The sequence below is a fragment of the Trachinotus anak genome, unplaced genomic scaffold, assembly GCF_046630095.1.
Source record: "Trachinotus anak isolate AG129_WGS33_773 ecotype Australia unplaced genomic scaffold, CSIRO_AGI_Tana_v1 ptg000005l, whole genome shotgun sequence".
In the NCBI taxonomy this organism is placed as follows: Eukaryota; Metazoa; Chordata; class Actinopteri; order Carangiformes; family Carangidae; genus Trachinotus; species Trachinotus anak.
In genome coordinates this window covers 20070548-20085895 of record NW_027273856.1, presented here as the reverse complement: position 1 = coordinate 20085895, position 15348 = coordinate 20070548, and the positions used below count along the sequence as shown (strand labels likewise).

At 40.9% G+C, this 15348-nt stretch overlaps 1 protein-coding gene across 2 annotated transcripts in view; it reads right to left on the bottom strand.

The window, feature by feature from the left end:
• Nucleotides 1-837: 837 nt before the first annotated feature.
• plcb1l (phospholipase C beta 1-like) overlaps nucleotides 838-15348 on the bottom strand; it is a 110552-nt gene continuing 96041 nt past the window's right edge. Inside the window, exons 33-34 of one of the 2 annotated variants that reach the window (XM_071478782.1) lie at nucleotides 14989-15013; nucleotides 838-3035 (exon numbers count right to left, since the gene is read on the bottom strand). In XM_071478782.1, coding sequence (XP_071334883.1) covers nucleotides 2938-3035; nucleotides 14989-15013 — 123 coding nt within the window. In that variant the 3' untranslated portion in view covers nucleotides 838-2937. The remainder of the gene's footprint in view (nucleotides 3036-14988; nucleotides 15014-15348) is intronic. The other variant, XM_071478781.1, reaches the window with a different exon arrangement.

Sequence of the window (15348 nt, the reverse complement as noted above, 5' to 3'; positions counted from 1 at the left end):
GTTTAGTCATGACACACGTGGTCTTGCATAGTGACCAGTATCACGGAAAATTTGCATGATTCATAAGTGTTACCCTCGGAGACGAATACTAACAATTCTGCTTGATTTCAGTGCCTCTCAGTCTTCAGGTGGCAGCCAGTGAGTCGATCAGGGAAGTGCTCGCATTCATGTTCCTCTCAGGGTTATTTCAAAGATATTGTTACCTAGGAGATGATAGGAAGTAGGCCATCAAGGCTTTCTCCCCACTTCCCCCTGCCCCTTGAGTGTGACATACATACACACTTACCAACATACACACAGTGCATACATGACATCCATGCCCACCCCACCCACAGATGCTTCAAAAACACACTCGCTATCGCTGTGTTTGGATCATTGTTTCACATGTTGCCTGCTTTCTGCAGTTCAGTTACACACATTTTTCAGTCCTCCCTGTCGTACTCGCTCGTTCTCCTTCTCCACCATTATTAGCTAGTCTTTGACTTGTTGCAAAGACTGTGGGCTAACAAAGAGATCTCTGTTTCAAGTAAAATAATAAGCCACGACAAGACATGACAAGTGACACATTTGAAGGCAAACAAAATGCAAACAACCAACAATTACTGGATAAAAAAAATGATAAGACGATAGCTCTACAGGGGAACTGTTTGATTACTGAAAACAAGAGGATGATGGAAAAGCTCAGGAAATAAAGACCATAAAACGACGAATAAATTAAAAACATATCACATCCACAGTCATAAAAGATTAAGATGTAAAAATGAAAATGAAAACGAAAACACAATATTAGGTTGACCAATGACACATTAAAAGACACACAACTCCACTCCAGCAAAGTACAATAATAGCCACATTTATTTTTAATTACAGGCAAATTCCCTTTACACTATATATTTTTTTAATCAACTTCATGTTTTATCCTTTATGTCATACATACATTTACATTTCCAGAGTGCATACACTTAAGTTGATGAGAAGGAGGAGGGGGACTGTTAAATTAAGTAGTTCAAGACATAAAAGAAGGATGTCTCGCATTTTTTATGAGACACATGTCAAATACTGCTCATCACAAGCATTACTCAGTAGTGGTACTGTACTAAAAAGTGCACACGGCCTATTCAATATCAGACAGCTTCATATAATATAATATAATGGCAATTTAAACAATGATGCATTTCACACATTCAACATCAAACAAGGCAAACCTATTCAAAGGCACAGGACTCTCACATCAACATCATCTTTTTAAAAAGTAGTTTGTACTTACATGTCAGGTAATCCTTCACTTTCAACATTTTTTTTAAAGGAAACTCAGCTGAAATATGATATGATATCAAATGACACACCCATGAGTAAAATGGCACTGGACAGTTAGGAAGTAAAAAAAAAAAAACTTCCTTATGGTCACTGAATGGGCACAGTTCACATGTTAAAGGGGAAATAGCTCAGTTATTCATGAGATCATGGTAACGCTGGTGTTCTGCAGATATAAACTGAGCGTTTGGGGTCTGCTTCAAAATAACTGATCTATTTCCGCACTTCAAACTACAGCTACCAATTGTGGGTGAATATTGAGAATAATGCCAGTTGTTTCCTGTTGTCCCGTGTATCTGCTCTGTGTACTGTGGAACTGCACACACACATACCTCTGTAGGTACACAGTGAACCAGTGAAGAGGAAGGACACTTCTATAAAACTACAGCAGGATCCGCTTCTTCTGTTTGAATGCCCTGGTGTGACAGTTTTAGTTCAAGGGGACAAAGGTAAAGAATACAATGCGCAACCTGTTAACTGGAGCCAGTTAATGTTGGATCTAAGAAAAAGGTGTGTTAACTTATTTAAGTCCTGTTCAGCCACAGTGATATATCAAGCCACACTGGGTCCACTGTTTTGCAGGTTTAGTTTAAATGTTTCAGAGAAAATAGATTTACATTTAATAAACATCTCTGCTACAGAGCTACTGTAACATTTACAGTTGTTCAAATACATGCAGACACTGTACAGCACAATTTCCCTTCACTTCCTCTCTGGATCTCTGGGCAGAACTACCCACAAACGATGCAAAAACTAGCCGAACAAAAAAAGAATGACAGAGCACTGCATAATATTACCATGGCAAATACCATACAAACCAAATAATCGTTAAAAAAATTATGGTTTTAAAACAAAATAGCAGCAACACATAGGCTTAGTTCTGTGAGAACAAAATCGAGAACCAGCAAGCCACCAGTGCCTCTGGGTTAAAGTAAAAGAGTTACAGTTACATAGTGAGCCTTCAGTGCAAATATGGAAGGGTGAATCTAAATCTTATAAAGATGGAAGCTTTAAAGGCTGAATATGCAGTGGTTTCTTTACAGTACAAGTTGACTCCACTTAAATGACAATGTCCACTCTAAGTGAATTCAAAACCTTGGCACCACACACCTCACTGACCACTACTACTATCAATATCATGATAATAAAAAATAAGAAAAAGAAACTACTCTCTCTGTGCAATAGTTCAAGTAAATTATTTCCTGCAAATAGTTAGTGCTTTGTAACACATCCTGTGGCCGTACCGAAAGAGACGACAACATACAGGTAACATACAAATACACAAAAAGTACTATTTACATGAAATGGTTTTCTGGACAAGACTGCACTCTACGTAGAGAGGACCTCTACTCACCAATTCAGGCTCAGATTTGATCTAATCCTCCCATTGGTTAAAATTAGGACCAAAGTTGGGGCAGTCTCGTCATAGATCTGTGGTCACAAACACATCCACCAATCAGTGTCCCAGTGTGAAGCAAAGCGCCGAGGTCAAATCTCTAAAGGGGTGTGTCGTATACACGTTCTGACGAGCCCTCCTCCATGTCGTCCTCTGACTGTGACGCTTTGTGGTTGAGCTTCTCTGTTGTTGAGGAGGCAACAAGGTTTCCATGGACACCATCATCGCTAAGCTTGGCCTTGCTGCTGTCCTGAACAAATTCTTGGATCTCCACGGGTAGCCGGCGAAATTTGTCCTGGTACTCCTGGTCCAGATCGCTCTGTAGCTGCAGAGGAAGAACATACAGGACATTCATGAGGGGGAATAATACAACCAGCAGATTAATGATGTGGACTGTACTGTATATGTTTGATGATGTTTACAAAAAGTCTTGTAGGGTTTGTCAGGACACAAAAGAGCTCAGTTTGTGTCAGCATGGTCAAGAAGTCACACTAGTTTGTGACAGAAGGATCAAATCCCTTCTTTTCCGCCTTTCATAAGCCTCTACCTATGTTCACTTGAGCAAGAGACTTGACCATCTCCCCCTCAAGTTGGGCTGCTCAACAACCAGCAACAGAAGAGCATGGTTATACAGGGAAGTACCCAGGTCTGAATGTGTAGCACTGTATATGAAGCATGATTACATGGATTTCCCTGTGTACAGTAAATGAAGGTCATAAAAGTGGCCTAAACATTTGAAAGCTTCACATCAAATTTTCACTTATTTGCATTACCACCACAGGCAAAGCAGCTCTCACAAGAGAATAAAGTGACTAATTATAAGTTGCCTATTGTCAAGGTGGACAGTCTGACAGATGTAACAGCAAGCCATTGAAAACACTAAGTAACAACCACACCCCACAGATCTGTCGAGTCCAGGTACATCAGCAAAATTTATGCTATTTTTATGGCAAGAAACTAAAAAAATTACATTGTCCTTTAACGTGCAGTGCACATTTTGTAATTGTCTTACCTGAAACAGATAATGCTATAGCAGCCTCTCTCCCAACTATTGAGTGTCACTTTTCCTGAACATACCAGCAACAATTCTCAAAACAGTTCCTGGTTGCATGCCATGCAAACATAATATAACAAAACACAGATGTATAGAAACATACATCTGTGGCAGCAAGATAGCTGGATAGAGATACAGATTTCCATGCTTTACTGGCATGACTGAAAACCAGAAGCTTGGAGAATTCAGAAAAAACAACAACAATCCAATCTAATCTAGCCAATATAGGATATGCTTTGGAAACTAGACAAAATGAATGTAATTTATAAGTTGTATTTACAAATTTTAGTAATGGAATAAAACATTCATCAACTCTGGTAGGATCATTACATTTGTATTATTTTTTTTTTTCATCCTCTTGGATGAACTATAAACACAACACTGAAATATTATTATCATTATTATTGTTTATTTATATATCCCACAGAGATAGAGAATCAGTAGCGTTTATCTTTAGTCATTACTCTGGCAACACAACAAATGCACATCCAGTATTCACTCTCCTTTTAGCACTGTTTTGGTTTCCACCATCTCCCAGTGGAAATATCTGGCTCTTTAGCAGATAAATGCTCCACTGTTCACTTTGTCTGTTGTTTGGTACTGGGCGAGCATGTACAGTGGGGTTGTCACTAAAAACAGCTGCCTAATGAGTCTGGAAACAATGGTGATGTGAGTGGTGTGGGTTAACCAAAACAGTAAAGTTTTGTACGACTGAAGCAATGAGCTGGAGGACACAAAAGAACTCATTTATACATGACCTGAAGGGAACTGGTTACTTGCCACAGTAATTCTCTGTGAGTTTGTCACTATGAGTAACCCTTTCACAACAGATTTATTCACCTTACCCTAAAAATACTGACTGAAGCGGCTCTAAAGATTCCAACCTTTACAGCGTCATTTACAATTACTGCACATGCTGTATTGCATATGATGAAGTATGTTAAATGCTGCAAGAGTTTTTCCCATGACTGTTATCTAAGGATTATTTTCTTAGAAATGTAGCTTTATTCCATAACATATAAGAGAAACTGAAAACAGATTGGAGACAGAGCGAGAGATAGTGTGTGGCCTTGAACCATGACATTCAGAGCTGAATAGGGACCTTGGTCAGCTGAGGTAGACCATGATCCCCTTTGCAACCAAGTACTATACACTCCCTCCCCTCACTGAGAAATAAAAAGGAGAAGCTGTTTTCTCCCAGGCATAGACGCCCCCAATGATTACAGATGACAAGATTGTATTCATTTCATTGTGAGCCAATAATTGCTGTAATGCTGATTTCTCTGTTTAACTACCCGACTGGCTCCCACGGGAGAGCAGTAATTAAAAGAAAAGCCGCTAAGATGAATGGTGTCAGAGCCTCACAGCTCAATACAGTCACGTCAGCATTATGAGAGTTCGAAAATACCTGCGAGATCTGAGAGGCTTCATCCAGGATCCATATTCTGTCTGAGAAGCCTTTGCTAATCGAATAAGGGCCCACTTCAAACTCACACCTAACCTCTAACTCAAAAGTGAACACAACAATCTTAATAGAAAATGCATGATGGACTGACTCAGAGCAAAATCCAGGTGTGGCAATACTGATGCTATAAATCTGCAAAAAGTTTGAGACTCATGTGCTCTTGTAGGAACTTCAGATAGAAAAAGCCATTAAACACAAATCTGAACTCTCCTAGATGATCGCACCTAAACCTAGCCTCTGGCCAACACAGCCGGCAGAGAGAAGCCCTAAAGTGTTCAAGAAATGGTCACAAGAATATTCAAGAATGAAAGAGGAGAGGAGAGGAGAGGAGAGGAGAGGAGAGGAGAGGAGAGGAGAGGAGAGGAATGAAGGTCAAGGACTGCCGTGATGCTCTCTTGACTTTCCAATTCTCTGCCCTCGCCACTTTAGTTTATGAGATGGAACGTCAATTTCATTTGAGAGTACTGCACAGCAAAATGAGAGCACCTGTTACGAAGAACTTAATCTGAACAGACAGCACTTAAATGCGTTGCTATACTGCAAATTAGGTTGATACTGTGTTATGTGGATTAGAAGTATGCATCTAAGTATGAGTACGGTCTGGGCATCTAAACCTCAATAACTTTTGAGCACCAGCTGAAATGTCTCAATAGCATTAACTACTGAAACTTGTCAAGTATCAAATGACCTTTGGTCACATTCTTAGACTTGTTTACTTATTATTTGATCAGATATTTCCTTATCTAAACCAGGAAACATTTACTAATTTTGCAGTTGTTCATAACCAAAAGTTAAAGTAGATCTGCCCTAATCATAACAGATCTTGTCAAGACCTTGTCAAAGCCTGCTGAAAAATAACTCTCTGCTATTCAGTAGTTTAATTTCCCAGTTTCACAGTCTGTTCAGTTAGTTATTTTAAGTTGTTTTCAACAAATATTTCCATCAAAATTCACTATAATTCCTCAGAAATCCACAGGTTACTTTTCCATTTTGTTAGATGCACTGGCCAGTATTGAGTCTTGCCTGTTTATTATATTTTCAGTATAAAACTTTCACTAGATTCCCAAAAAGAAGATAAATGACACATGCAGTTAGTGCATTTGTGTGTATGCACAGTAAAATGTGAAACAATACTAAACACAAATGAAGTACAGCTTCAATCAGCCAGGCAACACCAACAGCTTCTGTACTTGATGCTCTCTGTCTGTGTGTGAAACGAAGGCGCTCTTGACTTGTGTCTTTCTCATGTTTTGAGTGGTACAGTCTGCAAAAGCCCACACCAAGCACGGCATCTCAAGGTCACCTCCTCTGAAACATGCCTCCTTCCCTCCCTCTCCCTCTCTCTCTCTCTCTCTCTCTCTCTCTCTCTCTCTCTCTCTCTCTCTCCTCTCTGTTTCTCTCTTTTTCCCCTTTTCTTTCTTTCTCGCTCTCTCTGTGGGTCTCACTGAGCGGACATCCAGCACATCACAACCAGATGGCTGTAGATGCACCACAGCTCATCTCCCTTGCTCTCTCCCTGCTCTGCACTGCGCATGACCTACTTAGGGGTGGGACAGTCTGCAGCGTGTGTGTGTGTGTGTGTGTGTGTGTGTGTACATGTGCAGCCTGCCTTTACCCTGCCTGCTGAGGCACAGACACCCTCTGATTAAAGCTGTCATCTTTCTCCCATCTGATGACACCCTGGCACATGTGAAGGAGGTGGGAGCAGGGGGCAGGAGAGTGTGAGGGGCACCAGGCACTTCTCAGAAAGACATGTGTATGTGTCTACCAGTGTGCATCTGTGTGTGTGTGTGTCTGTGTGTGTGTGTGTGTGTCCTGTGAATGTAATCAACAGCTCAGAAGCAAACAGTGAGGACCGTCTGTTAGAGTTTGGGTGCCGAACAATAAAGATGGCACTTTGCTTTCATCCAGAGGATAGTTTGAGTTATAGAAAGATGGATGGATTACAGAACAGACAGCTAGAGCAGCAATCTTTTGACAGTCTTCCCCAATCTATGGCTTTATGATCATCACCCTCCGTCTGAAATCTTATCAGTTTGGCAGTGAAGACATCTCTTCACACAAGTACAGGAAATAGAGTAAGTGCTTCCTGGAGCTAGTGAAGCTAAGTTTTGGTTCATTTTTGTCCTGCAAAATTAGACTAAGCCAAATTCTGACTTCAGACATCAAAAGCATAACATTTTTGAACTGTAATGAGGCCAACTGTGATGCTTTAAAATGAAAAGCTCCGGGTTTGGTTGAAAGTACTTTTGAAACTGAATGACACACGTGCCAAAAACAAGGTCAGAATAAGGTGCATTTGCCTGTGTGTGCATGTGTGGTTGTGCTTTGTGTATACAATATATATATACGGTATGTATGTGTGTATGTGTGTGTGTGTGGTCCAGTTTCTGTTTGGACACCAACCAGCAGCAGCAGTTATCCAGCCAACTTTAAATCTGCCTCTCATCTCTGAAGACCTGTCATCTGTCAACAAACCACACACACACACACACACACACACACACACACACACACATTCACACATACGCACACACACACACACAATTTCTGCCTTTCTTAAAATACAGCAGTCAGTGACCTTCTTCACCAGCTGTCCTCGTTTTGAGAAGCTATCGAGGGAAGCGGAGAAGGCCTCCAAAGAGCCAAATTAATTCTTTGCTTTGAGCCGTGACATAACGCCTGCTGCAGCACCACCAAAAAAGCCTTCCACTGGCATCGCACTGCACTGCATCTGAAGTATGCAGCTATGCTAACCGTCGTCTTACAGCCACAATGAGATGGTTTAAGGGAAGAATGTACTTATTGCCAGTTGCTGCTCCTTTTCAAACCATTTCAAAGAAGCTGCGGCATGGATCAAAACCACCAAAGCGGAGCCATCACAGAGACTGTGTGACATCTAAAGGTATGTGTGGTCCTGACCTTGGGATAAACTGCATATCCAAACACAGCCCAATTAGGCTAAACCCAAGATCCTATGTCCAAGAGATGAGACAGGGTCACCACCTGTCAGCATTACAGGCCTTCTGCAGAAAAAGGTAGTTTGCCTCGGAATGCATATAAGCTCTGTGTGTATGTGAAAGAGTGTGGGAGAGAGCAGCAAGAACAGGGAACGACATACCTTCATTTACATTCTTTCCACTGCTTTGGTCATAACTGTGAAAACACCCAATTCAAGAGAAAGAGCAACATAGTGTAGGTAATGAAAGAGAGACAGAAGCAGCTGCTACTCAGACTGGGCTTCATGATCCTTTTCCATCTTTGTGTGTGTGTATGTGTGTGTGTGTGTGTGTGTGTGTGTGTGTGTGTATGTCAGTGCCCTTTCCTGACTCCTCTCAGATAATTCATCTGCTGCTTTGCAGGAGTTTTTCTTGGATTATTTTCTTCAGGTTCAGGAATTTGAAACACACTCCTGCATACCTCCACCATGCATGTGCAGTAATGAGTGTTTCCCCTAAAAGGACTGGTTTAAAAGGGAAGCTTAGCTGTGAAACATGCTTGATATCTTGGATGCTACCTGGAAAATGCTAAAAAAAAATGCTACATGTGATATTTTTTTAGCATTCATATATGATTGTGAAATTAAACTTGATAACTTTGTATGATTATTGTAAATAAATGAGTCATTGGTTAGTTTTAGTTTAAGTTATTATTTTTGTTCAAATCTAAGGCCACTTGAGGTCAACACAGCTAATATAGCTGTCGACACAACACTGACATATTATCACCTTATCAAGTTGCTATGGCGGATGTGTTATCAAACAGCAGCTCATTTACATACCCAAAAAAATACTGAGCAACATTAGCACTCATTTGGAGATGTGTTTCTGGCAATCTGATACATTTAAGGTTGGTTTGTTTGGTGCTGGTCAGGTAGTGCACAGTGGGTTTATCTGCCTGCTGCTACAGACGAGGTTGATGAGAGTGGTGATAGTGGAAACATGAAAGAAGTAAAGCTGTGGGTCACAAATACAAAGATAGAGTTGATAGCCCTTAAAAGATAGCCCTTTCACATTACATGTTGCAATTTGATCCACTGCGCATATAAAATATTGACTAGCGCAGCTTTAAAGCCTGTTGCTTGCTGCCAGTTATCCACTGTTTGATTTCAGTGAAGAGGATAAACATTTGGGAACCTGACCTCTCTCCTGTCTCCTCTCGAACACAGTGATGCAGTCAAAGCTGTAATTACTGTATGTAGCCCAAAAACTATCCTACCATCCTCTGTATTTACTGCCACTTTGGCACATTATCAGGTGCCAAAGCTTTTGTGTTGTTCTCACCTCCTCTTTGCTTCCTCTTTTAATAAATAAAAGGTTGATCACTCTGAAGGCAGAAAACTCAACTCAACCATACTGCAGAGAGGCCAGTTTCCCGAAGGAGTTCAGTAGTGAATGTTCCTCCGACAGAGCATAACCCTGGAGAGCTTCATTAGCACATGTGGACATACATAATGAACACTCGTGCACTGATCTAAAATAGCAGCTAGCATAATAGAGCAGAGGAGTAACCAAGCGTGCAACATGCAGACGCACTCACACACACACACAATAGATTTTACTTCACTGCCACTGGTTTGCACACAGTGTTCTCTGCGGGTATAGTGTGTGTGTATAGTGTGTAGTGTGTGGTGTGTGTGTGTGTGTATGTATGGGCACAAGTGCATTATTGATGCAAACACACCAGGCAGTGATGATGCAGATCAAAGTTGGTGATAAGGGAACATAGAGGCCACCTCTCTCACCCAGTGAGAGAGAGGGACATAGAAAGAGACAGAGGAAGAGAGAGAGCTGCAACACACTTGCTCTCAACCTCTTCAACTCCAGACCTCCATGTCTCCTCCGACCTGTTTGCTGCCCCTCTCTTCATCCCTCCCTCCTCCTCCTGCTCCTCTTCCACCTCCAGTAACCATCCCTGGGATTGCGTCATGAGGACTCAGTTCCAAATTAACAGATTGCAGAGAGTCATGAAGGATAGAGGAGGATATGAGAGGTGGGGAGGGGGTGAGTGGGGAGGGGGGGGACCCAAGTTTCCATGACGACCGCACAGGACTCCTGCTTGTCGAACAAATGAGTGTGCGTGTGCATATATGTGTGGCTCTGTGTGTTGATTCAAGGCTTGCACGGTGGGGAGACACCGTCAGATTTTTTTCTCCTTTTCATTTAGGTAAGAAAGAATCAGCATGTCTCCTAGGTAATAATGCACATTCACACCACACACACACACACACACGCCAACGCACACTGTTGTGAAACATATTGCCTTATCACTATTTCATATCCTTTTCACAGCCAAAAAAAATATGTGAAGGGGATGACTAGTGCAGAGGAATTACAACATGGCTGTGTAAGCCTTTAGTCTTATCCAATCATGAAACCTTCAAAGAGGCTGGATTCCTTTTCACCGGATTTCCATTTTTATTTATTTTGGTTGTATAAAAACATGAATTGACCACACTGGTGCAAAGCTTAAAGTCATACCACACTTGCTCCAACAATATATTAGACTCCAATGTGCTGTCAAAGTTTCGTTAATAAAGGTTTGAGGCAGCACCTCTTTTTCAGCTTACAACTCTTTGTAGTCAGGACATGCAAGTCAAGTCACACTCAACACATTTAATCAAAAAGCTAAAACTCTGACCATTCAGCTGTAAAGTGAAAAATCAAAAGCTAGTTCTTGCTGCGTCAGTCACAAAACGCACATCTCAGAAGATCATAAGCAGCACAAGAGGGTTTAACTGCCTTTTACCGCTAACAAACGGACCACAGCAATGTAATATGTGAATAATAAAAGGCAGACATATGGCAGTGTGAACTTGACCCTCGTGTCCAGAAGTTAAGAAGAGAAGATGAGAAGACGCAACATGACAGGATATGGGATCTTGAGGTGTGCAGAAACACCATGTGTCATCTTCCTGTGCACCGCTGACTCCTGAGGGGCGTTTTGATTGGTTCATTAGCAGGACAGCGACACCTGAGTGCACATGCTGGGAGTGACGACAAAATCTCGCCATGTCTTTCTTCTTCTCTCTCCCCTCTCTTTCAATTTAGTACATGACCCTCACACTTACATAAAAAGTCGCAGGTTATTAATAATGCTAAAGCTCAAAGTAACATAACTCTCACATTTTACATCCCTTCAGCTTCAAATTGTAAGGCTTGCACTAAGCAGCAGAGATACTGTAGTTAGTTTTTAGGTTAGGTTGCTATATCACATACATGTGAGTACACACATGTACACACACAGCTACCATTGTAGTGGGCTGCACTGCTCTCAGGGTCTCCACCAGGGATGGTTATAGCTGTCCATTAGTGGCTGCTCTGAGCCCAGAGGAGAAACTGGGTCAGAACTGCATGAGAGAGAAAGTATGTTGTATCTTTCTGTCTCTGATCCATGAAGACTAACACACACACACACACACACACACACACACACACACACACACACACACACACACACACACACACACACACACACACCAAACATAGAGACACACAACAGAAGTATTTTTATATTTGCCCCGTCCTGGTTATTTATGCCCATATCCATTAGCCCCAATCGGAGCTCTCTATAGCCTCTTTCAGTCCTTTTGCTTTATGTTTATGTTCCCATCCACCTGTTCTGAGACCTTAATGACTAATAAAGGTTTTTCCTGAGAGCTAGTTCATCAACTGCAGAGGTAATCAACAATATCCCTCTTTACCCTAAATATAATTTTGTGGACTAGTGAATGAACAGCATTCACATTCACCTTCATCATTAAGGGCCAAACGTTTTACAATGATCTGCTCATTGGGAGCAGGTCTGGGTTCAGTGACTTTCTCAAGTACACCTCCACATACTATTAGGCAGAGCTGGAAACCTTAATAGTTTTAACACAGACGAATGTGACCAACATTCATATAAGGAACCGGGCTCTGACTCTCTAAGGCTATACTGAGTGAACCTGACTGAGACATATGAGTGCAGACATTACTTTTAGTGATGGTCATGTCATATTGTTGATCACCTGAACAGTGTGGCTAGTGGTTAAGTGAGATACTCACTTTGAAGGCATTGATATTGTAAATGAATTTGTCAAGTTTCAGTCACACAGCAGTCTCTGACTAACTGAGTCCCCTCAGGTGCTTTTATAAGAAAACAGCACTGAGGGATAGGAACCTCACAGAGCTGAATAGAGTGCAAACTAAGTGAAACATGAAATCAGGCCAGTCAAAAAGTGGCACAATGAAAAAGGTCAGTCAACAGTCGAAGACCTCATGTTTCACTTAGTTTGCAGTCGAAGACTGTTGACAGGCGACTGTGCTGCTACATCAAAATTGCTGTAAGTGAGTTACATTGTAAGAGGCACTAAAAATTCTTCCATACGATGAGCCTAAGATAAAGGTTGCTATGGGTGTGAAAATCATCCATTGTGGTACCTGTTGACAGCAACAGACACACAAAGGCTTTTTAAGTGATTACAGCCTCGTTGCTTTAACTTGTCTCTTTCAAAGAGTACTCCATCAGTTTAGCATTGCACCGCTAACATTGTCAGAATGTCATGATTAACAGTTAAAAATTTAAGAAACAAGAATCCAGGTCTTCCTCTTCCTTATCAAATCCTAGAACTTGCGTAACCCACAATGCACCTTTACTGATGACAGTTCAGTCAGAGATTTGGGTGTGTAGCTACTACTGGTAGCTTATGTAGCCTCGAGTCTCCAGCTTGATTCAGAGATGAGGTGTGGAGGTCTGGTGAGCTCATTTCTTTCTAACTTAACACCCCCGGATTTTTTTTTTTTTTAAAACTTGTAGTCTTAAGCCCCAGCTGATGCTGACTCAAGTGACATCACTTGAGGCAATTTATGATCTTCTATGATACTCCCTCAGGAGCCACAAACTGCTTTCTACAACACCTGAACATCTGTTCCCCTTTCAGGTATTTGAGGATATGCTGAATGACTGGCTGCTCAACACTGTTTTGTTGCAGTATTGTAATACGATTCAACTATATCATGTAATACAAAAATGTAATCTTTGGTTGTTGTTCCATGCTTTGGGTAGCTTCTTGAATTTTTTAACAAACATAACCCTGGGCATCTTCTGCTAGCTGTCTTCAGGGATGTGTCCCCTCACATCTTTTGCATATTCTGCATACAGATGACAGTCATTGCATGAGAACAGATATTGCAGAAGTGGTTGATTACAACATAATAGCCCTCTTCAGGCAAATTAAATTTGCTATGGTCCATATGTCGATTTAGAGAAGTGATTGTGACAGCGGGTTAGGTGGGTAGGTGTTCAGTTACAGTTTTGTGGGAAAGAACGATTGCTAACAGAATGAAATCTGATTGCAACCTAAAGTGATCTGGAAAAAAAAACAACAGCAGAATCTACCTCTCTCTCTCTGATCTGAGGAAACCTGCTGCATTTAACACTGATTGGACCCTGATGACACCGGTTCACACAGCTAATACTGAGCACATGCTGATTTATGAAATCATTGTAATCATGGTGTTATTGACAAGGATGATCTAGCAACTATTAAGAGGTGATGACTGTCACCACAGGACCACGTTAGAAGGAGTGTAGTTCAGTAACCTGAGTGATTTACACAACAAACTGATAGTTAACAAGGCAAATACAATCATCTCTGATTCTACCCTCCCGTTCTGTTTTTAACACTTCCCTCTAGTAAACACATTAGTCTCACTACTTCATATCTCCCCGACTGCAGCTTTGTGGAAAACTGTTGACAGCTACTGTAAGTGAGGTATTGGGCTGTATGTCTGTACTGCACCTCCCACACTCAACTTGAAGTGGTTTCAAAGGAACAAGGAGCTGTCACTTTGAGAGTGGGTGGTTATGGAAGTGTCTCCAACAGAAGACTTCTGATTTATGCCGGTCTTAAAACACACACACACACACACACACACACACACACACACACACATTATCTCATGAGTAGATACGTATGGCAAATGTACACTATGCTCCTCATTTGACAGCACAAGTAAAGACATAGGAGGATTGCAGTAGAGGTTATCTTGGTTATACTGGCACTGTGTTGTAATGTGGCTTGCACCGCATTAAATAAAAAAAATACATCAAGCTTATTGAGAGACATTAAGAAAAAAGAGAGGAGAAATTTGCAACAAGATAAAATGGGTGTTACTACCTTTTTGTTTAGTAGATGTACCAGTACTATATGATATTGTAGTTGCATTATGATGATGACAAACTACATGTCCATAATTAGTATAAATATATTAGATTATAAATGTCTTAGTGAGACAACTGTACCTCTTGATAGGGTCTGCAATTTTCAAAATTCTGTGTTACTGTAGTGCCTGAGACATTTATGTTTTTAATAGAATATACAGATCATTTTATTTGATAAACCATATTAACCCACAATGGTGAACTTCTTTCCCTTTTACTCTGACTAGTATAGAGGATCTTGTTCAAGGACACATTGACAGGTGGGGTTAAATCCGAGCACTCCAACTGGGGTGTGATCTCACTACACAGGCCAATCTGCTAACCCTGTTATGATGTTATGTCTCCATGCTATACTGATTACTGCTAAATTACAGTCATCCAGCCACACTGCATATGTTCTCATAAAAAATACAAAATATATTTGCAATAATTCATACATTGTACTGATGCTTGGTAGGTCTCAGCCATTACAGAGATGCAATGTGTATTATATATTAATACTGCCACACTGATGCTGTATTAATGTTGAACACTGGGATGCGATGATGGTCTTACCATGCTCTTCAGCTGCAAAGCCATCCTACAATGACAGTCACAATGACAAGGTTGAGAACTGTGCAACTCATAGAAGAAAAGCGAACATGCCATAACTCCCACAAGCATACTTAAGTGTTTGCCTCACATTAAACCCTTGTATAAGTAGCATATAGCTGAGTGCTAGGATGGTCTTACGTAACAACAGCCACACTTCACTGATACACAAACCAACAACTCTGTCTTATAGTTTCACTGTCTTTACTGTAGGCAACCAAGTAAAGTACAGCAGGAATTTTAACCTGGGGTGACATAATCTGATATTAGAATAAAGGCTTAAAGGCAAAAAAATATTCAACTATTATCTTCAAACAATAGACT